Here is a 26512-nt window from a genome sequence, read left to right on the forward strand (position 1 = left end):
ATTCGCGTACACCTGAAAGGATGAGTATTCGCGTACACATGAACGGATGGGTATTCGCGTCCACATAAGTGGAAGGGTATTCGCGTACACCTGAACGGATGAGTATTCGCGTACACATGAACGGATGAGTATTCGCGTCCACATAAGTGGAAGGGTATTCGCGTACACCTGAACGGATGAGTATTCGCGTACACATAAGTGGAAGGGTATTCGCGTACACCTGAACGAATGAGTATTCGCGTACACCTGAACGGATGAGTATTCGCGTACACCTGAACGGATGTGTATTCACGTACACATGAACGGATGAGTATTCACGTACACATAAGCGGAAGGGAATTCGCGTACACCTGAAAGGATGAGTATTTACGTACACATAAGCGGAAAGGTATTCGCGTACACCTGAACGGATGAGTATTCACGTACACATAAGCGGAAGGGAATTCGCGTACACCTGAAAGGATGAGTATTTACGTACACCTGAACTGACTAGTTCAGTGCTGACGTCAACACAAAGTGTTGCGACAGGTGAAAACAAGCCATCGTTAACATACATAATGGAATACTGGCAACACATATACTTGATTGACAGGTCACTTGACATCCGTGAACCTGCTGACAGGCGGGCCCGTGGATACTTTATGACCAAGTAGCATTGTGTCACAGACGACGAGGCCTTCTTCCACAAAGACAATAAATCATCACAGTGGGGGTCCGCCCATAACTCTCACACTGTCAGTTTTGTGAATTATTTTATTAGTTTCCTTATTTGTCGCCTTAGTTGATTATATTTCTCATTCATACTTCCTGGAAAAGGACTAATGGTAATTCTTAAGTTAAATTCGTTTTGATGTCATATCTATATTAATTTGAATTCTTTATATTGTTCATGCATCACGATCGAGAAATATACTCTTCAAAACGATTATGATTGAAACATTTGGGAGATATATCGGAGTCCATCAATGTTGATATGATGATAATGAATGTTTTGAGAGTGCATCACCACTTGCACTTCCTGATATCCATAGCTGCACGGATTCAGGGGATACTTTTTTGTTCTGAAAGTATATAAAGTGACCATTGAAACTCTCGGGAAAACGGGTGAAAATCAAGTGTGCATCCCCCATCCCCCTTTTCTCAAAAGTGTGCAGCCCCCCTTTCTCAAAAGCTGTATCCGCCCTGAGTTGTTCGTACAGTAACCGCTCTTGAAAGATGATTGGTGTATGACGTGAAATTTGCATGTGTACGATTTTCATTTTCAAACAAAATAAACGGCTAAAATCAAACACTAACACCTGTGTGAAGCAAGATGATTGTCAAAATTAACGATCTGCAGTGATTTATCGTCCTTGAAAACCGTCAAAAGCAAGAATGACACCCCATGCACGTGTATGGGGCTACAGCGTTGTGCACGTGCATACCATGCGTTGTGTTTAGGGGCGGTGATAAAGAGAAATGGTGATAATAAGATGTCTGTCTTTGAAAAGTGTGTTAACGCTTATACTACATATCCAAATTGAAATTTTAGGTTCCGCTGCTTTTTAAGAGTACATGTTTAGTTGGGTCTGCTGTGCCCTTGCCTCACTGCCTGTCTCAGAAAGTGACATGTACATGTATACATTATCTTATTGAAACAAATTTACTAATTCGCAGGTTACACTTTAACGAGTTTACACATTTCCAGTAAAGATCCACCGGCCTATTATACAACAGTAATACATGATACAGATTAGGAGACCCGAGTAGTAATGTTTCAAGTGAAAGAACTGGGTGCGTTTCTTCATAGCTTCACAAACTTTGCTAAACAAATGACTGTTTATGGGTCCCATAAAAAGGTGTTTAAATTTGTGAAACATTGTGGGAGAAAGATTTTTCCAAGGTCACAGTAAAATGGACATATCAGGCAATAATGAAATTCTTAAGCAAAATGAGGATGATGTTTCATTTCGAGCAATGTTTAATTAAGTTGTTTCTGTCTTCATCATGAGATTATGATTAGAGCCTTGATATTTACGCCATAGATATTTTAATAATTATCTAATAATCCCGTTTTATAAATCTAATTTTGTGTAATTAAGAAATATTTTCAATCCACGTTTGGTTGTCAGGGGCGATACAGACCGCCGCCATATTGCTGAGCGCAGCGTTAAACAACAATCCATCAATCAAGCCAACCTGAGTGAAGGATTGCTTTATATTAGTGAGTGAGTGAGTTTAGTTTTACGCCGCACTCAGCAATATTCCAGCTATATGGCGGCGGTCTGGTAATAATCGAGTATGGACCAGACAATCCAGTGATCAACAGCATGAGCATCGATCTACGCAATTGAGAACCGATGACATGTGTAAACCAAGCGAGCGAGCCTGACCACCCGATCCCGTTAGTCGCCTCTTACGACAAGCATGGGTTACTGAAGGCTCATTCCTACCCGCAGGGCCGCAGGGGTGGAAATATCTTTAAAATTGCTAGTGTACTCCTGTACAGTGCCACATGTAAAATCACTTGTCCTGAAAAATTTTCCGCTATAAAGGCTGATTTTCTCTGTGATTTTTAAAATAAACAATATAATTAACATTGGAATGTCAACTGGACACCGGTACAGCGTGATGTACAAATGTGCCCGACGAAAAAACCCACTGGACTCGGACGTCGGTCAATGGGTTATTTCCACCCCTGTATAACCGGACCTTCACGGGTCTGCTTTACGTTAATTGTCATGGACACGGGTTTTTTAGTGAAAATGAAAGCCAAAGATTCTGCTCCGTACATTAAAAAGGTCATATTTTGACATGAATAATTTTGTGGTAAGGCATGCACGTTTAAGTTTATAAAGTTACATTGATTAGAATTCACAATATCACCATCAATGATTGTTTAAATGATATATTGCCATTATGAGTTTAAACCCATTTCTTTTACAAAACCCAAGAAGTTATATCCACGTATGTTTACCATTTTACGAATCTCGAACCGTATGATTTGTAACTGAGACGTAAAGAGAAAACGTGTTGGGATCTGGATTAGTGATAAAAATATAAAAGTCGCATATCGCATATCTTAATATACCAATACTCTCACTTATGAAACTAGTTCGTGGGTATGCCATGACGCCTTCAACAGGCATATCCACAGGGGCTTGTAACGCTAAAATCTGCCATCAAGGAATATAGTGACTGACGGGGTTTTAGTACTATATAAAAGGACCCCGTCAGTGACAGTATATACCTGGATGGCAGTTTTAAGCGTTACAAGACCCTATGGGCATATCATTTACTGTTTTCAGCTTCGGCACTGCAGTATTGTTAAGATGGGTTATGGGTCTTGACCGCCGGGCAATAGAGTGAGTGAGTGAATTTAATTTTACGCCGCACTCAGCAATATTCCAGCTATACGGCGGCAGTCTGTAAATACTAGTAATCGAGTCTGGACCAGACAATCCAGTGATCAACAGCATGAGCATCGATCTACGCAACTTGGATACGATGGCATGTGTCAGCCAAGTCAGCGAGCCTGACCGCCCGATCCCGTTAGTCGCCTCTTACGACAAGCATGGGTTGCTGAAGATCGATTCTAACCCGCATGTTCACGGGTCCGGACAATAGAAGCTATACAACTATGTTTGATGGTGACTAAAATGACCATACAAACTTGGCTATTCTGTTTTCACACAAGTATAATAGCTGCGTTTGGGGGACCTTACTTTTGCATTGACTGTTAACAGTCTTGTAACGTTTAGATAACTGTCTTTTCCGTGCAGTTAATGTAACCATATATATAACGTAAACGTACAATAGTTCTAGCGTCCGATATCTGTTTTATAAATAGTTTTATGCCAATTAATTAGCCATGAAAGAAATATAATTGAAAACAAAATTAGACATGAATGATGTAGACGCATGCGATTAACATCAATGTATCAAGTATAGTAGTAGTAGTAGTAGTAGTAGTAGTAGTAGTAGTAGTAGTAGTAGTAGTAGTAGTAGTAGTAGTAGTGGTGGTGGTGGTGGTAGTGGTGGTAGTGGTAGTGGTAGTAGTGGTAGTAGTAGTACTGGTGGTGGTAGTGGTAGTGATGGTGGTGGTGTTGGTAGTAGTGGTAGTAGTCGTAGTTGTGGTAGTAGTAGCAGCTTTAATAGGAAATACGTTCTGAGAGTGTTTGCCGTGTTTCAAACATCTTAAAAAGTAATAAAGTTGCAAAAGTTAGTTACAAGTTTAACATTAGTTCTGGATCAAAGAGCACGGATATAATGTCAACAATTCAAAAATCAAATTATAGTTAATATGTAGAATAAAAGTGGATGAAAGTATCTAATGAAATCAAAAGTATATTAAGATTAAATTCTGATAATCAAAATTAAAAATAATTTCTAAATGAGAATTATAAGTAAGAAGCAATAACAGAATGTTGGTTGACTTAGCTCTAAGTAGAGCCACCTGTGAAACAAAAGGAAATCTACCCTTAAATATTTATAATGCGACGACTATCTTTACTAAAGATCTATCAATACTCACCACACATAATGTCATCTGAACAGCCATTGTAACGCTTCTTCTCAACAAAGCCCACCTACAATCATTGACATGCCTTTATATACGATGCATCTTCACTATACGGTAACGTGCCAATAAACGTCACCCCCGTGGAGGGAATGTTGGGAACCGCACCTGTATGGTAATCAAAACGAGGCATGATGATTCCCGCTGTTTCCAGGGTATATGGACTCTAACTATAGATTGGAAATTTACATTGTGAACGGCGTAACTGATATTGCAAAGCAGTACAGGCATCCAAATATGAATTGTCCTTAACGTGTTACTTTTGTTAATGTCCGAGGTCAGATAATAACGGTTTAAGAACAGCGCGGGTCACCAAGTACGAATTGTTCAGTGAAATAGTTCACCGTGTGGTTTCATCCTTGACATAGCTCTTGTATGGCAACGTCAAGATGATGTCGATGTTTCTAACGACTACGTCGATGACATACATAAAAGTAATCATTACGCATTTATGGCTAATATGCATCGCTATAACGGAAAAAATGTCTGTAACAACCTGCAAATAGACATTCATAAATTCTCTTCCTTGAGTGTATATGTAGCTAATATTTAACTCAGTTTAACTTTAGTACACAATAAATCTTAAAGAACACTATAAAGAAAATGAAAGCGAAACGAAAATTGATCACATTCACTTGTATATCTCCTGTCAATTTACTCTGTCAAATAACATGGATTCTCTCTGATTGCACTAATCCTCTGTTGCGGATCTGAAATTTGGGGAACAAGCTACTGTAAAATTATTGAAACTGTGCACACCAGATGTTGTAAGTCATTTCTTAAAGTCAGTAAAACTACCAATAACAACATGGTTCTGGGAGAGTGTGGGAGAGCTCCCCTCCAGAATCAATATATCTCAAGAGCAGTCAAGTACTGGTGCAGATTGATGCAGCTTCAACGGAATAGACTTCCTTGTCATATCATATCATATCATATCATATCATATCATATCATATCATATCATATCATATCATATCATATCATATCATATCATATCATATCATATCATATCATATCATATCATATCATATCATATCATATCATATCATATCATATCATATCAAATGATGAAAACTTTGGATGATAATGGTAAAACAACATAGGCTTCTCATATAAGTTTGATATCATTTCAATAGGGATTTGGTTTCTTATGAATACATGTATCGAGGCAAATTAAATAGGCATAGATTGGTAACAAGCTAAAATCGTCCGGGAGGGAAACATCCGGATTATCGGGTTCCGGACTAACGGGGCTTCACTGTATATCAAGAAATCGGCCGTACCTCCACATTCCTGGGAATGTTAAACAGAGATTTTATTATTTTCAATGAACCTGGCATGCATCACTTTTTCGTAATCTAAATGTAAATACTATTCACAATTCAAATCACTTCTCAGCGTCGGACCATATTTAAACAGGGGACTGCGACCAAATCAACGTAAAATAATTCACTTTCAGTGCTGTAACTTCAGACCGTCATACAAACACCCCGTTTAATGAACGTCTCTGCCTCTTTTGTCATGCCTTCATTCGACTGATGTCATCGGATAATATTCATATTTTAAAATCATTGAGTAAACATTAGGACTGCACGGTATATCGCAATACGCTTTTCAAACGATACGTATTGCAATATTTTTTTCTGAGAACCGGTATATCGGGTAAAGTATATATGTGAAGTTTTTGTGATTTATGGTTTAAATTAAAATCTACACAGACTTTCATTCACAACAAATGTTTTCATTCGTTATTCAATGACAAACGGCATACTGTAATAAGCATACAACTTATATCTATTCCACTGGCGGATCAAGAGAAGGGGTTCAGTGGGTTCGAACAATCGTGTTATGATACCACACAGTACATACTTTCGGTGGCTGAGGTTTCTAGCTGTCAGTAAAGGCATTTCCTATGGTCTAAGGGAGATCACTCTATTTTCCTGCCTCCCCACACGTGACTATTTCACAAACTTCAGTAACACAGGAAACGTCAACAACAGTAGGCAGTACGGCGGCGTTAGCAAGCAGTAAGTACTCAGTGGCAGTTGTTTTATTTATGGTTCCTTTTACTCCATAGACCATACGGAAGTTAAGCATGACACAGTTCTAAAGGGGCCTATATTATTTTCACAATGTACTTTCACTTCTCAATATTCCATGATAAACTTGCAGTAAGTTGAAGCTAAACCAAGTTCTATGGATAGTCAACTTCTTTATTGCAATGAGTGCGACGTTTCGGTGCTGGTACTAACACCGTTATCAAGCAAGTGATGACTCGCTTGATAACGGTGTTCGGTAGTACCTACACCGAAACGTCGCACTCATTGCTATCAGAGACCATATTATATTATATGGTCTGTTGCAATAAAGAAGTTGACTATCCATAGTCTATAGAACTTGGTTTTCCTTCCTTTAAACAACTTCTAAAATGCCTCTCAAAGTTGCAGTAAGTTGCACCGTCAACATTAGCTAAGTATCTCAAAGTATCTATAGATTTATAATGCTTATGATATACAGACACAATTTTATGAATATCCATGCTAAATTTTAATTCACTGCCATTGGATTGTCAAGATAGACATTGATAAGCCGGAAAATTCAATAGTAACACCATTTATTCACATAGCAAAATGTTTCTACCTCTCAGTATCCAACAGTGATTTCAGATACAGTTTAGACAACAGCTTATCAATACAGTGTGTTACATCATCTTGTCTGTCCTGATTCCTGCAGCTGTCACCGGACATAGAACATTAATGTCACACGCAGACATAGTTAAACCTTGGTAAAATATGTGTAAAATATGTTCAGTCAGACTTATCTCCCTTGAATCTGGACTTGCCTGGTGAAGTCAAAGTTAATTGTCTGTTTATTGATTGTTAGAGGCTGTCAGAAGATTTAGTACAACCATTTGACACCAATATTTGTGAACATGCGGTGAGGTGAGGTGAGGTGAAATTGGGTTTAACGTCGTGCTTGAGAATATTTCGCTCATATGACAGCGTGCATGTGTGTGTATGTGTATGTGCGGCTGCTTGTACTAGCCCAGACTTAAGCTTGTTTTATAGTGCTAGCCCACTGAGATACCATGCCGCAGTGAAGCATGAATACCCCACTCAGACACATTATACTGACTCCGAGCCAACCAGTCCTTGTTGTACCCATTAATGCCGAGCGCCAGGCAGGGACCAACAAGTACCATATTTTAACGTCTTTTGGTATGATGCGGTTGGGGATCGAACCCGCGACCTTCCGCTCTCCGGGCGGACGCTCTAACCACAACACCACGGAGGCGGTCTGTGAACATGCAAAACACATCATGTGGACAATGTTAATATTTAACTCTGAAATGACATTGTTTCAAGAACACTCCACACTTAAAGTTCCTAACTGAAACGGATGTCATTATATTTCACTTTCAAAAATGAAATTCTGCAATCTAACATTTTTGTGAAATATTATGACTTTTTTACTCAAAAAATGAAGCATGTTTTTAAGGTAGTGTCTTTTTAGTTATGGTTAAAAAAGTTTGTTTGTGAACAGTTTTGATACCATTTGAGACAAACTTTTAGATTAGATAGAATGATACAGATTTACTGGACTTGACATCATATGTCTTATACATACATGATAACTGCATCTGGACACAAAATAGGGGACTGTACCCATACCTACTGCAGGGATAAATGTTGCCATTTCATAATATAAATGTAAGAATATAATAATAATTTATATGATTCAATGCATTGTCAAAAGCTTCTGTGCTTTAGTGCTAGCAGTTCTGGTTTAAGTGTAACATATCCTTTTTACCCATGCTTGTTGTAAGAGGTGACTAACACGACCGGGTGGTCAGGCTTGCTGACTTTGTTGACACGTCATTGCATTCCAATTGCGCAGATCGATGCTAAAGCTGTTGATCACTGGATTGTCTGATCCAGACTAGATTATTTACAGACTGCCACCATATTGCTGGAGTAATTCTGAATGCAAACCAACCAACCAACATTATTCTGTAGACTTGTATGTTTTAATCAGAGACCAATACAATTAAATTACCCCCAAAATAGATAAACCAGGTAAATCACTGACATGGTTCTGTATCTCGACAAAGAAGATGCTGACCAACGTGTAGAATGCAGGACACGAGGAAGCTATGCATCAATGTTAGGTTTCCAACACACAGAATTCAAGAGTTGTCTTCCTTCCTTGTGTCTTCAGCAACATAGGTACCTTTTCTGCTTCATCAACTTCCCTGTGCGTGATCTCTTCGTTTCTGTGTTATATATGTGAGTAACAAACGTAACTAAATGTAATCTCTCTAATAGAGAATAATTTACTCTGCACTTGCGGAAACACTCACTGAATGTTATTGTAGATGATTGGTTATTTCTGATTGTCATGACGTCAACAACTAGATTTGTTTGTTGTTTAACGCCGCACTCAGCAATATTCCAGCTATATGGTAGCGGTCTGTAAATAACGAGTCTGGACCAGACAATCAAGTGATCAACAGCATGACCATCGATCTACGCAACTGGCATATGGTGACATGTGTCAACCAAATCATTAAGCCTCACCACACAATCCAATTAATTGCCTCTTATGACAAGCATGGGTTGCTGAAGACCAATTCTTATCGGGATCTTCACAGGTCTCAGCACCGAGAAGACTACAAACTGTCCAGGGTATATTTGTATTCTCTGTGATGTTCTTTTGATGTGATCAAGGATTCTGGATTCAAAATCAATACTAGTCTACAAGTTTGTCACTAAAGAACTGTCGGAAAAAGAATAAAACTTTTTTTTTCGCATTTATATCTACAATTTATGTAGTTAATATGTGAAAGTGTGAAATATCTGTTAAACTAAGTTCGGCCTAACTACATTCTCAGTGGTAGGGAGATAGGAAATGTAGAAAAAGGACTTTACTGAGGAGAGATTAGTGCAGAAATGAGCAATGCAGTTTTTTTTCTAAGTCGAAAGCGACTTATTTGGAACAGACCATGGCTTTATGCAAATTAGTGTGCGACGATATTGTATTACAAAGGAAACTTTTAAAATGCCCATTTTGAAATTATAAATAGCTTCATTATAAACTATAACTGACGTAAAAAATAATAACTTTAAGACTGAAACTATTAAGGATGTAGCTACCATGGAGCCGCACTATCACTATAAAAAGAAACAGGTAGGAAGGGTCGTCTCAAAAGCAAAACTAGGATGGGTGTCGCAGACGGTGGTGGGGGTCGGGCTAGGGGATAGAGATATCCACTAAGAAGAGATAATCCTTCAGGGGAATTAAACTGGGGAAGTAAACGGCATGTCATAACAATTTGCAAATAATATCCAGTCCTGTCGATCTTCGGTTGGTCATGTCACCTATATATTTTTAGACATTTAATACGATGGCTAATTTAAGCTTTTCTATGGGTGTCATACTCTTTTACATATCTCAACATAAACTTTATGAAAGAAAGACACGTAAGATGTTAATCAATAGATGAGACATATACAACGCACATGAAAAAGCATAAAATGTCTTTGAGATGACCCCTTGTGCCTCTATGCAGCACATGCATTTCATGCCAGGTGAGTCGACAGTCCGTTGTCAAACCTGGCTGAGCGACCTAATTGCCATCTATAGTCTGATCTATTGTTTTCAGCAGCTATTTGTATTTTTTCTAAGTTTTGCCAGATTTTACGAGTAAACATGCTTTTCTGGATATCCTATTACGCATCCTACTGAACGCTCAGTTAGGCCGTTGTGGGTTATTTCGACATATGCTATTTGCAATTGTGTCAAATTTAGGGATACAGAGTAACGGCCTAAAAACAGTTTTTTTCTATTTCCGACAGTACTTTAGTGTGTTTTCAGGCAGTACTAGTGACATCATATGGTCTCTAGTGAGATTTACTTGTGGACTGGTATCCTTTGATACAGGTAGCAGTAGCAGATGATATCAGTTGGCTAGCAACGATGAAAACTTTCAGTAACGTTCTTACTTGAGTTTTTGAAGAAATGAAAGCGTATCCTGTAAGATATCCAACACCATTTGGTGTGAGCAGACACACATTCTTTATTAGGATCTGGTGATCAACTTCAGCTCAGGTTCCTCAGATCTTCACACGGGGGCGGTGGGGTAGCCTAATGGTTAAAGTGTCCACTGGTCAGTCTGAAGACCCACATGGGTACAATGTGTGAAGCCCACCGGATGTTTCGATTCTAAAAGTGGCGTAAAACCAAACATGGGTACAATGTGTGAAGACCGGGTTCCATTTCACATGGTGTCTTCTGGTGTCTCCCTCCATGATATTACAAGAATATTGCTGAAAATGGCGTAAAACCATATTCCCTCAAATCTTCACACAAAATGGTATTGCATGAAAGTATAAGATGTGATTCTTAAGTAAAGGGTGTTAGACAATAAGACCTTGGATGAAATTGAATTTGTAGACATCCCTGAAATCACTATGTATATGCAACTTGCCTCCAGCAATAAGTGTCATGAGACATATTAAACTGATTTTTCCCGCAACTGAACTATTTCTGTACTATCAGTGGCATGCTTTAAAAATATTTCCATGCAACATGACAGGAAGCCCCATTTGCTGTGAAAGTTCAGCTTATCTTGTTGCTTAACTTGTTACCCTTGCCTTGGAGTTGAGTCTTTTAATTTGCAAATCCATTTGTTGGAAGTAAGTAAATTTGAAATCGTTGGAATTAAGAAAAAAGTGCTTTTGTCATTTATCATGTTTTCCACCTTTCCTTTTAGAAAATATCATCTGTAAACCAATTTTTAAATATGTCTTGTGTTGTCACATTAACAATAAAATAAGAAGGACTTGGCATTAATTATTAAATGTCAATACTTAAGACTTTCTTCTAACAAAATGAGGGCGATGGGGTAGCCTAGTGGTTTAAAGCTTGGCTCGTCACGCTGAAGACCTGGGTTCGAATCCCCACATGGGTACAATGTGTGAAGCCCATTTCTGGTGTTCCCCCGCCGTGATGTAGCTGGAATATTGCTAAAAGCGGCTTAAAACCAAACTCAGTCAGTCAGTCTAACAAAATGAAGGGTGATGGGTAGCCCAGTGGGTAAAGTGTTAGCTCGTCACGCCAAGGGCCCGAGTTCGATTCCCCACATGGGTCCAGTGCCCATTTCTGGTGTCCCTTGCCTTGCTATTGCTGGAATATTGCTAAAAGCAGCGTAAGAACCAACTCACTCACTCACAAAACGATGAACTGTCTTGACATAACGTAAGTACTGTACAAAGTGACAGTTGGCACAACTTACACATAGTTTAAAATGGGTGATGTTTAGTCAGATGCAAAATTTCATTTTGCTCACTTCCCAGAAATACCTCCATTGATTCACAATGACTGGATACAATATTATGAATATCATTATGACCAACATTGTGACTTGTATTCCAGTTTCGAGGGTTGTGAAGTTCGGACAGAGACTCAGGTTCCACCCACAAGTCGGCAGTACACTATCTGTTCACATGGCGGAGTCGTGCGTGAGTGGCAACTTTGACCACTTTGATTTTTAATCCATTTTGTTTTCAGATTTTCATTCCAATTCCTAACGGTTGGTTGTTCATATATATAAAATGAGCTCATAAAAAGAGGTTTAATTTTGGTTGAAATGAGGAAAGAAAAAGTCCTGGTCTTGGAAATTGTTTCTGATTGAAAGTTGTTCTTATTCTGGTTTTGTACAATGTTTGTTCTGCTGGAGTTATCAAAAATATTTCTCTGTGCTCATAGGAAAACACTTTATGGCACCCTTCCTCACTGTGTAGTGATTGACAAGTCAAAAACATAATTGTTTGTAGTGAACAGGACAGATATACAATATCACACCTATTTCCTGCTGTATACAGAATGAAGAATCAGGAAATATTCTAAAATTTGACTTTTGAAAGTGAGCACATGGTTATATGGACGCCATGTTAGAAAAAACTCAAGAGTTATCTCCCTTGGCCCAAGGGTATAAGCAATAAGGAGTTGTCTCCTTTAGACCAATAACTAACCTGGACGGAAGACATACCGGTAACAGTTTCCTGGTGCATAAAATATCAAGTGTTCAGAAAAACGGCAGCACAGGAATCGGATAATAATTTGAATAATGACAGAGTAAAGCAATGAATATTTTGATCTGATCTATCAACAAAATATGAGTGCTTTGTCTTTTCATGAGGACTAGTGCTCAGACCAACTTCTCTTACGACACTGATAATATGAGGGCTGTAAAAATGGACGCTTGTCTCTCAGGACTTATTTTCAGAGGGAGTACCTTTTTTTTATAGAAATGTTTGTTTGTGTGCATGCGTGCGGGTGTGTGTCCCCGACCGCGTCATGACGTGTGTGCGCCTGGTGTGTGTGTGTACAACAAGGACTGGTGTGTGTATAATGTGTGTGTGTGTGGTTATGTCTATAAAACCTTAATACATGCTTTGAAGACACTGAAGATGTAACTGAAATACTGTTCAAGGTGATGCATTATCACAGACTGGATGTCAGCCTTTCAGTGTATGCAATGAGCAAATACCTCAATCGGATCATTTTCCTTTCTTCCAGGGTTTCCAGTTTGTTGAGGTGAAGGGTGACTTGTTCAAGTGCCCCGAGACCGACGCCATTGTCCACTGCGTCAGCCAGGACATGCACATGGGAAAGGGGATAGCTGTGCTCTTCAAGAAGAAATTTGGTGGTGTAGAAGAGCTAAAGGGTCAAGGTTTGTATACATCAATGTTTGGATCACATGTCTCAAGAGTGTGAAAATTGCGTTTGGTTCATAGAAAGGAAGAAAAATCACAACCAGATAGCTGTAATGAGCATTGACAATATTGCAATGTTTTTCATCTCATCCATCGCAGTTTTCTTTTGTGCAGAGTTACTTCCCTTAGCTGAACCAGGATTACCTGCTTGTGACCCACATTTAGTTTTTATTGCCAAAATACTGTTGGAAGAGTCAAGAAGCTCTCTCTGTGACGGGGCAGTGGGGTAGCCTAGTGGTTAAAGGTTAAAACAGTGGTGGGTACATGGGTACAATGTGTGAAGCCCCATACTGGTGTCCCCCTCCATGATATTGCTGGAATATTGCTAAAAGCGGCATAAAACCATACTCACTCACTCTCTGTGACTTTGTTTCATATTTTGGACAAAAACTATAAGATTACACATTTTGTTGCCAATTTTTTGCTTCAAATGGCTGCCTTAGAGATTTGCATTCCAATTTTGTTCCATCAAACAACACATGATGTTTTCAGTTGAATGTAGGTTTGTTTAAAATGTTTGTCTATTACATGCTTATAAAGTTATTCAGCAAGTTGACCCATGAAGAGCCAGGTTAGAATTGGACTTCAGCAACTTACAGCTTGTTCAGCTTGACCTGATCAAGTGAATACTAATGTATTGCGTGACCGTGTCACAACTGGTTGGGTCTATTATTGTGAAGGGGTGTACCTTTGTCAGTTGATTGTCAACATGTCCGAACAGCCGAGACCAGGTGCGACAAGCCGCTTTGACCAGTGTCAAGAATTATTGTGAAGTCAGCAATGTCCTAACTACTGGGACAGAAATATTACAGTTGAATATGAAATAGAAAAAGTGATAATTGAACTGGGTGTAGAGAGTGATAGCGAGAGTGAATCGGATTGTGAAAGTAATTGTACTCTGTACTTTGTAAAGTTAGCAAACCTAAATAGATAGCATAATAAACAATATAAACAATTCAATCAAAACATAAAATGATTGTTTTTTCAGAAGTGTTGTTTTCTGGGACAAGTTCTATAACGAATCCATGTATGCATGCTTCACAACATTAATAACATTCTCTGCTCCCCTATTTAATGAAGTTAACTCGTCCTGCCGTTTGTGCCATTTGACCTCCCGGGTCATGCATATGTAGAGTAGCTCAGGTCAAGCTGAACAAGCTGTAGGCTTGTAAGATAGTGAGGTGAGGTGAAATGGGGTTTAATGTCGCATTGAAGAATATTTCGCTCATATGACGATATGCATGCGTGTGTATGTGTGACTGCTTGTACTAGCCCAGACTTAAGCTGGTTTTATAGTGCTAGCTCACTGAGATACCATGCCGCAGTGAAGCATGAATACCCCACTCAGACACATTGTACTGACTCCGAGCCGACCAGTCCTTGTTGTACCCATTAATGCCAAAGCAGGGACCAACAAGTACCATATTTTAACGTCTTTCGGTATGAAGTGGCCGGGGATCAAACCCGCGACCTTCCACTCTCCAGGCGGACGCTCTAACCACTACACTGAGGAGGCTGTTATCAGGCTTGTAAGCAGCAACAAACACGATGGGTGGCCAGGCTGCTGACTAAGTTGATGCATATCATTATATCTCAATGATAGATCTATGTGCTTGATGTCAATCACTGGATTGTCTTGTCCAGGCATGATTATTTACAGACCCCATCAGGGGTGGAAATAACCCATTGCTACGTCCGAGTCCAGTGTTTTTTTCTGTCTGGCAAGCAAATTTGTATATCACACTGTACCGGTGTCCAGTTGACTTTCCAATGTTATTTATGTTGTTTATTTTAAAAAATCAACAAGAAAACGGCCGGTATAGTGGAAAAATTATCAGGGCAAGTGATTTTACATGTGCCACTGTTCCGGAGTACACTAGCAATTTTAAAGTTATTTCCGCCCCTGCCCATGATGTTATAGGAATAATGCTGAGTGTGGCATCAAGTGACAAACATTCAGCAAACTGGTAGATTTTTATCAACCATTGATGTCATTCACACTAACATTCTGTCATTACTACGACAACAATATAAATCATTAAAATAGTTTGGGTTTTTTTTGTTGCTAGGGAAGAAGCCAGGTGAGACAGCAGTCTTGAAGAGGGAATCTCGGTATGTCTACTATCTGGTCACCAAGCCCAAGTACTTCAAAAAACCCACATACGACTCCTTGACGTCCAGTCTGCAGGACATGAAGAAGCATGTCGTTGAGAACAAGGTTGGGTGTATCTCCATGCCCCGCATCGGATGTGGTCTGGACGGATTGCAGTGGCACAAGGTCACAAACATTGTCAAGGACGTGTTCTCAGACACTGATGTCAAGGTCACAGCTTACACAATCTGAAGGGGAATTGGCGGAGATATTGTTTCTGCAACCACTTATGTTTTGATAGTGGCTGAAATATTGCAAGATTGTTTCATTGTTTGCTCTGTTGGTCAAAGACCTACTGTTGGAATGACAGATATCTGAATGTAACTGTTATTATTTTCTGTTTGGATGCTTGGTCATGCCCATTTTGTCTTTCATGTCTTTCAGCTCAAATGATTGTGATCTGAAATTCAAAAGTGTGACCAAATCTGCCATATGGAAAGTCATTTGAACCTTTGCAACTATACTCATGGAAATAAATAAGGGAAACATGAAAATACAAATGTTATTTTATTTATTTCCAGAAATTCACTCACAGTGCAATACATACCTTGTGAAGAAACCTGGAAAAGAATAAAGGAACACTTGTACTTTCATGTGTTCCCTTATTTATTTGTTTCCATGAGTATATTTATGTAGTTGTCTAGGTGCAATGTAAGTGGTTGGTTTGATCTGATTGCAATATCGGTCTCGTTCCTTTTCTGACTTTGATTAAAAATCCTTTGTTTTGTTGGCTAGGAGTATATGGTGAATCTGAACGAAGTTTGTATTTCTATGTTGATTGATTGTTTGGACAACTGAACCTCCCTGTGTTTCGATATGAGCTGTTCATTTGAGGAAGAGATGAAAGGTTTCAAAGGCTGTGTTATAGTTTTCAATACTGACTCAAGTTGTTTCATGCACTCAGTGTGTCTGTGCCTAGAAAGATAAAAGGTTGAATGTAATTACTTGAGGTAGAGGACTCTAACTTTTCTGTAGGCTAATAGCCCAGGAATGACAGTTGAACATAATTTCAAATGTGGATCTTCTTTTCAATTTGCTGATTCTATGGCAGGAGCTGAAATCTCAAAAGTTGTTTTTGTGTGACAGTCATGATTTGATTGTTTGATTCTGTGACAAAGTCACAATTTTGTTACATCTTATTCAAAAGGAAAGAATGTGTTGGTAAATAGTCTTCCTACTGTACATCAATCCCTAACATACTCCCCAGAAGAGGTTAAAGAACAGGAAACTCCATATTTTTACATGTTATCTTTCATGGCCTAAAGTTACTTTTCATTTGTTGTCACAGGTGACAAGGCTATGTGGCATACATATTTTCTATGTATCTTGGTAATTGTTTGGCGTGTATGTGTACATATGTGCTATGAAAGTAAATGTTTTCTCTAAGTGTTTGCTTTTTAATCCTACAATTCAAAGCATCAAACATCACAGCAACAGTCTGGAACTTCAGACACTGGTCTGAGGCCCGATTATTTGTTGTATGCTAAATTTCTTGTTTAATGCAGCACTCGGCAAACTTCCAGTTATATGATGCTGGTCTGTAAATAATCGAGTCCAGACCTGACAATCCAGTGATCAACAGTATGAGCATCGATCTACGCAATTGGGATACGATTACATGTGTCAACCAAGTCAGCAAGCCTGACCAGACGATCCTGTTAGTCGCATCATACGATAAGCATAGGTTGCTGAAGATCAATTCTAACCCGGATCTTCACGGCTCGCATCAACCAAGACATCCCCACTGAAGTTGAAGCTCAATTCAAACCCAGATGTTTGTTACGATAATGTTCGTCGGTGGTTGTATGCAGAAAAGAGACACTATATGATGTACACTTTCTATTTGATGATGTAATTTTTTATGTGATCACAAAGAACGAAGCTCTCATGACTACTTTTGACTCAACAAAATTACAAAAATCAACTCCAGTATCTGTGCATGTCGGCTAGACATCAGTTCAGCACATAGTTTGAATGGGTTTTAAGTTGGATATGGTCCAAAGAGTCACGATTGTTTTTGCACTTGGGACCTCAAACCAGTCACACATGCACAAATACTTGTGATGTTTTAGACCATACCATATACATACATCGACTCTGAAATCTAGACAATCGCACTATAAGAAACCACTGCTTCACGTGAGTGCAACTGTTCAGCTTGTCATGCTGAAGGCCTCAGTGATAACTGTACTGTGGCATCTATCAAAACTGGTCTAATTTGGATCTTTGTAAAGACCTGACCTGGGTTATTGCTCATGAAATTCAAGGCTAATTATCATTAAGTACAATCTGTCAACATTATACTTCCTTCTTTATGGAGATCCGGGGTAGAATAGGTCTTCAGCAACCCATGCTTGCCACTAAAGGCGACTATGCTTGTCGTAAGAGGCGACTAACGGGATCGGGTGGTCAGGCTCGCTGACTTGGTTGACACGTCATCGGTTCCCAATTGCGCAGATCGATGCTCATGCTGTTGAACGTTGGATTTTGTCTGGTCCAGACTCGATTACTTACAGACCGCTGCCATATAGCTGGAATATTGCTGAGTGTGGCATAAAACTAAACTCACTCACTCTTTATGGATTCTGGACAACTTGAGGACCAAAGGACCATATTGTGTATTTAGCATGCATATGATGCACTGAACTGAACTTGCACTGGTCCAGGCTAAACTTTCCATCCCACTCAACTCTATTTGCCATGCACATAAAGACAAAATTTACATGACTTGTGCAGCACTCAGGGACATATAGTTGCCTTGTAACTATTATCAAATCTTTATTTTTGACTTTTCAACAAAACTCTGATAACAGAGTTAACTTCAGCAAGTGTCCAGCTCTGTTTTCTCAGATCTTTGGTCCTTCGTATAGTGAAAAAAGCACTTTAAGGTGCCTTGATCATCATGTTCATAAACAGACAAAACAAACTTCTTTGCATTATATCTAAAATGTGTTTATATGATGTGACATTTTACACTTCATCAGATATTCAGGAGGCCATCCCTGCATTGGTTTCACAGTGTCAGGCATAAAAACATTATCTCAAACTCTTGAGACAAAAAGGATGTCTGGGTACCCTGCATGAGGATTCAGGGCAGATATTATATAGCATCAATATAGTTAACAGGATCAGTTGAAAATTGAAATCATATTACATCTGCATTCTTGTAATTGTATGGACATTACACTATGTGATAACTTTATCTCAAGTTAAATAATGAGGAATAACAGAACTGATTCTAAATTTAAAAGGACTCGAGTTTAAGTCACTTTCTAGTGCCATTACAAGGACTGAAAAACAGCTTAGTTGTTCCCTGTCTACAAGTGTAGGAACCAGTTCCGTCAAGGTCTTCCGACGACTACACCCTCTCTTTAAAACACTGTACTTAAGACAACTGCACAACAATCACTTCTCATTCATGAATGCCATACTACAACATAAAATTCTAGTTGTCCTAACTCTTTAACAGCCTTCAGGCAGTCGGTGTTTAAAATACAGAGGTTGGTGAGGAAATTTGCATTCGAATCTTGGGATCATCTCTTAACATTGGTGTTGTTACAAGGACCATGACTCACAAGCTTGATTTTGAACACTGGCAGTGATTAACAGTAACTCATGTGTCAAAACAACATAATCAGGTCATAATTAAAAAGATATTGTGAAACTCTACTTCGAAATCTCCCAATTCAACATAATTAGTTTGAAACAGATAAAGTATGTAGGAAAGTCACCGACTATAGAAGTTTTCAACATCTCATAAATATAACCTCTTTCATATGAAAAATGATTTTCATTAGATCTGAGATGCACATGAAGCATGAAATATGAAGCTGAGGCTCCCTGTCAATGTATCAGTAATCGCATCCTTCTCCACAAGTCCACCGATGTGCAATGATGTATTTACAATGACAACACACTTCTCATAACATCTCAATGATGTGATGTCCTTCAGAAAACAATGTCAATTTTATAGAATACTGTGAAACTGCATCATGCTTCTTGCTGCACTTGTTGAATCAGTGTGATGTTATCTCCCTTTAACATGATTCTCCCTGAAACCAGAAGAGATATACATGGCTTGATGGGAACAAACTAAGACATAGGTCATGAAAAGGATCAAAAGTTTCAAGTTGAATTATAATAGAGTCCGACCCAATCATCTCAATTTCACTGATATTTCAAACCTATCCTCAGGTTACAAAATACATACACATTTGACTTACATGTCTCAAATTCAAAATAAAAGCACACAGCGCTATCTCCAACCTTCTACTTGGTCTGTAATTTGACTTTACCTTTAGAATGCTGTACCTTCATGTCCAAGTAGACATTTACCACATTAACACTTTTGAGAACAGAAGCATCTGATGGTGATTGGTGGACAATTCTCCCAAACACATCTAGTACACTTCCTCCCCAAATCAACACACAAACATTAGTTGCCGACTTTGCGCATAAAATATAAATATGAAGACCAAGTGACATTCTTTCAGCCAATCATCTGTTAGTAAATACTACTGGTTGCTGTTATGTCAAATAGTGATTGAGTCAGTTTATGCCACGCTCAGCAATATTCCAGCTATATGACGGTGTTATGCCAAACAAGGTACATGTGATGTAGTCAACCGTACATGTAATAAAGTTCCCAATATATTACCTGAAACAATTGTTATTGATCATTGCTGTATGTCAATATCAATCAGATGTTGCTTTCTCCTGTACACAAAGCCCACTTAGCATCAGCCCGGGTACACTTCCCAAATGCTAGGGCAAATAGGCGATCATTAATTTTGAACACTGCCAAATTGGAAATCCACGGGATCATAACATTCTACTTACCCAAATTCTTTCTGTTTGTCGATTTCATGTGAACCTCTTCTGCATCATCCAAGACCAAATTCATGTACTCATCAAAGCCCTGTAATAGTAATGTCAATTCAATGGCAATACACCCACTGGATCACCTTTACATATATACACCATTGTCAAACATGAAGAACATCACTTTACTGAGAAATAGGTGGATATGTGGCTGTAAATATACCAACACTTTTCAAAATTCTCCCTTGCCAGGAATACACAAAGTGATGTGAAGAGGAAAAGAGAACAGAGAAAGTATGTTTCTATCAACCATGCAACTCCAGCGTTAACATGGGTCATGATTTGCAGGTTGGCAATTGTCCATAAGAGGTCACAAAAACTGACCACTTAAACAATAGAGTCGCTTCTCAGGAATCTGTGTATCCCCATTGTGGTGAATTTACCTGACACCATACAACTGAAGGTTTGGCCATGTGTTTCTCACAACAAAAATACTGTACGAGTGTGACCAATTCAATCTTCAAAGTTTTTGGACAGATTTTGTCAAATAAAACAATTCAAATTTTTAAAATCTGCATCAAACATGTTTAACACAGTGCTTAGCAGTATTCCAGCTATATTAAGGCGGTCTGTAAATAATCAAGTCTGGACCAGACAATCCAGTGATCAACAGCATGAGCATCGATCTAAGCAATTGGGGTACAATGACGTGTCAACCAAGTCAGCGAGCCTGACCACCTGATCCCGTTAGTCGCCTCTTATGACAAGCATGGGTTGAGGAAGACCAATTCTAACCTGGATCTTCATGGGTCCATTTCAGCAGGAATCACAAATATACTTACCACAATGCATCCCTCTATTCTAAGATTGACTTGCTCATACAGCCAAACTGATATTCTTGATCGCTAAAAAAGAAAGATAAATGGTTGTCAATAAACTGAAAACTGTATTACTGTATCATTATAGAAAATGGATAATAGGAACAATTCAAGGTAACTCAGTGATTATATCATATGTTATACAAGGACATGACCCATCACAAGTATCAGCGTTACAATTCATTTAATTACATAACCATTTATTCTTACAATAGCAATATAGCAAGCTTAATTTATAGGCTGATGGGTCTTCTTCATACAATCTTCGACAATAGTCGTATCCTTCCGTTTTAAAGACGGTGTGATCTCAAAACAGTGTCCCAAATGAAATCTTTGAAACAACATAGTTATTAAATAGAACTTGTTTTGTGCCAAATATTTTTCAGTTTTGTTTCTTTCATAATCAGAACCTGGCACTTGAATCATTGTGTCGGGTGGAGGAATGCAATCTCACATAAACATTTGTGATACATCCCTTGCATAGAGTGATACTCATGTTACAATGTTACAGTAACCTCAATTTGGTGCGAGTGCGAGTATGGTTTTACGCCGCTTTTAGCAATATCCCAGCAATATCACGGCAGGGGACACCAGAAATGGGCTTCACACATTGTACCCATGTGGGGAATCGAACCGGGTCTTCGGCTTGACGAGCGAATGCTTTTACCACTAGGCTACCCCACCACCCCAAGTTTCAATAGTGATATATACATGTACATCATGACAGGCATGCTGCACTGACAAGACAGTTGTCTCTTATCTTAACAAAACAGTATTCCAGTGTATATCACAGAATGTCAGCTTTTGTGGAAGGAAAGCCATTAGCCTGTATATACATTTCTTTTTAACGATTTTAATTACTGATTTAGATTGTATACTTACGTTTTGAAGATATCTGAAAATAAGGTTCTGGAACCAGTCAAGGAAAGAAACAACAATTCGCAATTAAACTATTTGGTGAAAATCACTTAATAAAGCATCTGACATGTTCAAATACATTTGAACCCTAACATTCTGAGCGAGTTATTGAGTGGGAAATATGTCCGCTCGTAATGCCAGTTTTTTATCATGCTATGCCAAAGAATAGATGAGTTGGTTTTTTTAGAGAACCTACCTTAACCCAAGAATAGATGTTTTGGCCTACCTTTAGAATACAGCACCACAAACTTTAAAAATACGTCATAATACCCTTTTACGTAATGTAATGTGATTTTGTTCGAAAGCACGTTCTCGAAACAATGCCTTATGACGCCTGCATGGCAACACGGTTGTCTGGCTCAGCGAGTGCGTATAAGCTCCGCTCACTGGTGTTTCATCTCTACGAGCTATGTCATTGCATAAGCCCAACGATGTTGAGAGTTTCCAGTAGTTGTATACCGGCGGATGCGCAATATTTTGCAAGCACCAGTTTGAAATATTTTCTTTTTCACTAATACGCTCATATTTATTTGTATTACGGGCTGCTGAGGTGTTATGTTTTGTGTATTTTGTATTTTTTAATTTTTTAAATTTACATATATATATTTGTCATTCAGTAATTTGCACCATTACATAGAAAAGTGTTTTATTAGTATTTTATTTTTTTCGGCGGTAATAATGCATTACACTAGACCGTCAGTGGAGTGTTTGCGCCCGGTTCGGTCAATGCATTCTATTTATTAGGATTAATTCAAGGGATTGGGGTTAGGGCTAGGGCTAGGGCTAGGGCTAGGGCTAGGGCTAGGACTAGGACTAGGGTTAGGGTTAGGGGTTTAGGGTTAGGGTTGGGGTTGGGGACCTAATGCAATATATAGTAGGTACATGTCCGGTGGTTCGGTCAATGCATTCTATTTATTAGGATTATTTCAAGTGGTTAGGGTTAGGGTTAGGGCTGAGGGTTTAGGGTTTAGGGTTAGGGTTAGGGTTAGGGTTAGGGACCTAATCCAATATAGCAGGTACATGACCCGGTGTAATGCGTTGAGTACCATTTGTTGTTTTTCCTTTTTGCATTTTAATACTTTTATTTCACACAAAAGCGGAAACCAAAAGCGTCGAAAGTACATTATGAAATGGGTTAATGTAGACATTTTGGGCTAATGGAAATTGGTCTGGAATTTGCACTCAAGCCTCTTTCACACATAACATAAATTTTGTAAAGTAATGATTGAAGGCTAACTCACCCTCGTGCGTCACTACACATGCTCATGTCTCCCTCGTTCCTTAGTGCGATCCACATTATCCTTACAGTGTTCCCTACATCACTTTTCTGTCACAAAATCACCGATTTATATAAAAGCGTCATTCATGCATGCACCGTGAAATCTCGTCTGGCGCCTGGCGTCAACAACCCTTTTCGGTTTGAGGCATATCGGCTCATTCCACGCCACACGTTAATTTGTAGATTACGGAATGGGGACGAGTGTGCCAAATGGCATCGGATCCATTCGGCAATTGTCCGGAGAATAAAATCACGAGACACCAAGTCTACCCGTAGCATTCGTAATTGTCCGTGACCTATTCGACTCTTTCCGTTCATTTCCGTGACGTCACAGGAATGACTCGATAAATTTGCACATTCTGCAACAGTTTGGACGTAGCTCAGTCGGTTAGCTGTCGAGCTAACAATCCGAAGGTCGCGGGTTCGCGTCCGACGGGTTCTCACAAACTGGTTGCTTGTCTTAATGACACGTGACCTACGGCAGAGATCGTCCTCACGAGAAGTTGTGGTGCTGTATTCTAAAGGTGCTCCGATGTTTTTTATAGAAAGCCTACCCGAACCCTAAACCCTCGAAATAATCATAATAAATAGAATACATTTCAAGCGGGGGTTACGGGCGGAACTCTTAACCCAAAAATACCACCAACAGCTGAGCAACAGTCCCCGAAAGCAAAATTGTACAGACCAGTAATTTCACTGTTTCAACATTGAACATGCATTCTTATATTCACGTGTAACCATTCATAAAAACAGTGATATGAGCTTCTGAGACTTCATGTGAAGTCTTAGACAATATACAAGTATTCAGCAAAGGATACAATAGGTTGCACCATAACCTTCTGGACCTTTTGACCACCCTTGTAAGCCATGTTTATGTCTTCTGTTGTAACTTTACCTTGCGTACAAATTATCAGAACTCACGTTGTTCTTACGCGCCGGAAAATGGCGTCCACGCGACAAATAAAAAATGTGGAACGAAATAAAGAACGGAACATATATGAATTTCTTCAGCTATTGAAGGTTCTATTACATGCTGCGTCTAGCCATTATTTGCAAATAGTACTATAGCACTATAATTGATATATCAAAATTGAATCTGGACAGAAACATCGTTGAATTTTCAATGGTTCGCTTTTTCATAACTGTCTTTCATTTCATTCTCAGGTTCATCTTTTTGTAGCAACAATTGGGTTTTTGATACAAATATCTAATATTTTTGGATTAAACACTGTTAAGCAACGTGTTTCTATATGCATAATAATTTTAACAAATGAGGTATCAAAAATAATAATAAGTACCTGTAAATATTACTTCCGGTTCGAATAGATTCACTTCCGGTTCACCGAAAATATTTATGTGAAATTTGATTACTTGACAACTGACGAATATACGAGTTGTATTCCTTAATGCAAATTAACACAGCGACACCGATTGTGCCAATATGACTGAATATACTGGTGGATGTAAGTTTAAACTATTTAAGTACTGATTGTTACTTAGAATTATACCTGAAGTTGTCATATTTGACACAATAAACTACGGTCCCTATTTATGACTGATCAGTTTGGAAGTAAATTATTTTTTATTATTTGGATGCATCGTTTCAGTTTTCGTTGCCTGTTAACTGAAATTTTAGCAGGTATGCCACCCTTCTTACCCTAAACCTAAGGATCGTAAAGGGAGCAGCGAGGGCTGCGCCCGTATCTGGGAACCTGATTCCAGCCAAGTCTACAGTATACTCATTATTCTTTTTTCTATTTTCCCTCTGCCTTGTATTGTAGAGACGCTGTGTTCATATTCAATGCCGTCCGGTAATTCCGCGCACCTAAGAACATCGATCGCAACACGGCAACTTACGTCTCTTATGTTTTGTGGTTTATGTGACTAAGCATGCTGGTATGCATCATATTTACATAGAAATATAACTTTTATTGACGACTATAAGATTCCAACGTTGCATTATGCCATACGGTTGACCTTACCGGCGTTCTGACGATATCGCTTGCTGTCCGGTAATTCTGCGCAGCAACTGATGCGCATAACATCCAGCTGGAGATCCGAAGTATGGAAGCGTATTGGTGACAGATTATTTTCAAAAATCACTTCATCAATGTAAGGAAGAGTGTTTCATATTAAATCCAATTATGAATAATGAAGAAAAAGGTTTAAAAGTCTGAACAAAACGAATTTTCATAAAACTGTCAATTTATCAGTCATTTACTGTTATTTACTTACCTTTTGTGATTAAAAGCCAGTCCCTTGTTGAAATGTCCCGATTTCAAGCGTAAATGTGGTAGCAGACAATGTTTACCTCCGATACGGAAGTACGCTATTGCAGCTGCGTAGAATTACCGGACGCGTGGAATTACCGGACTCGCTTGTTATGCCATTCTCACCTTTTCCTCTCCTCTAGGCTTCTACAAGTACAACTATATCATATTCAGTATTGTCAAATTATGAAATGATGGAGATAAAAGTTTAAATAATTCAGTTACATTGTAGTTAACAGTTTGCTGCTTACATCACTGATTGGCGCTTGCTTTACTGATCTCACTGTGTATTCGATTCTTAGGTTTAGTTATGTTACCATTACATTAGTGTATGCTTCGCACTTTGATCCACTTACCAATCACACACCCTTTTATAAACCTTAGAATTAAGCACCCATTATTTATCCTTGCTTATGTTGTGAGGTAGGGAATGGTTTAGCCACTTTATTTAACAAATTAATAAATATGATTTGAGGAAAATTGGTCCAATATTAATTTTGTGAAAACTTGGTCACTATGCATAGGCATAAAGGTAAACTAGCTGATGCTCATCACTTGGTAAATGAGTACTGACTGTTTATTTGTGATACCTCACTTGGTCCTTTGGTAAAGTGTAGGCTAGTTAGATTAAGTCATTAGATTTGCATGGGTGCTACTTAGATTCTGAAACAAATATGCCTCGTCAGTGGTGAAGTACAGTTGTCCTTGAATTCTCACAAAACAAAATCATTGCCATTAGTTGAGTGCACAATATATGGCTTAATTAATGTAATCTTGCTAATCAGACATGAAAACGCTACGTATTGCGATACGCTAATTGAAAACCGGTATTTTGACATGCATTCGAAAAGACTTCGTA

General features: G+C 38.7%; 3 protein-coding genes across 5 annotated transcripts in view; 2 read left to right on the forward strand and 1 right to left on the reverse strand.

Annotated features, from left to right (window-relative positions):
- Nucleotides 1-6456: 6456 nt before the first annotated feature.
- Nucleotides 6457-16593, forward strand: LOC124268031 (ADP-ribose glycohydrolase OARD1-like). Of its 2 annotated transcripts, XM_046703036.1 has the most exons (5): nt 6527-6585; nt 9210-9243; nt 11993-12078; nt 13139-13292; nt 15405-16593. In XM_046703036.1, exons 3-5 carry the CDS (start codon nt 12064-12066, stop codon nt 15677-15679), a joined length of 444 nt encoding a protein of 147 aa, XP_046558992.1. In that variant the 5' UTR covers nt 6527-6585; nt 9210-9243; nt 11993-12063; the 3' UTR covers nt 15680-16593. The 2 variants fall into 2 exon arrangements, with proteins under 2 accessions (XP_046558991.1, XP_046558992.1); XM_046703035.1 differs by lacking the exon at nt 9210-9243 and having other exon boundaries at nt 6457-6585.
- A 1830-nt stretch (nt 16594-18423) lies between these two features.
- On the reverse strand, nt 18424-24359 carry LOC124268032 (small nuclear ribonucleoprotein E). Its single transcript, XM_046703037.1, has 5 exons — nt 24202-24359; nt 22069-22095; nt 21151-21213; nt 20327-20405; nt 18424-19539 (listed from the first exon to the last, which is right to left on the reverse strand). Exons 1-5 carry the CDS (start codon nt 24250-24252, stop codon nt 19478-19480), a joined length of 282 nt encoding a protein of 93 aa, XP_046558993.1. The 5' UTR covers nt 24253-24359; the 3' UTR covers nt 18424-19477.
- Nucleotides 24360-24726: 367 nt separating this feature from the next.
- LOC124268033 (calcyphosin-2-like) overlaps nt 24727-26512 on the forward strand; it is a 40587-nt gene continuing 38801 nt past the window's right edge. For both annotated transcript variants that reach the window (XM_046703038.1, XM_046703039.1), the window contains exon 1: nt 24727-24846. The gene's annotated coding sequence lies outside the window, so the exon portion shown is untranslated. The remainder of the gene's footprint in view (nt 24847-26512) is intronic.

This window comes from Haliotis rubra, unplaced genomic scaffold, assembly GCF_003918875.1.
Source record: "Haliotis rubra isolate DU_JTF1 unplaced genomic scaffold, ASM391887v1 Scf1357, whole genome shotgun sequence".
Taxonomy (NCBI): Eukaryota; Metazoa; Mollusca; class Gastropoda; order Lepetellida; family Haliotidae; genus Haliotis; species Haliotis rubra.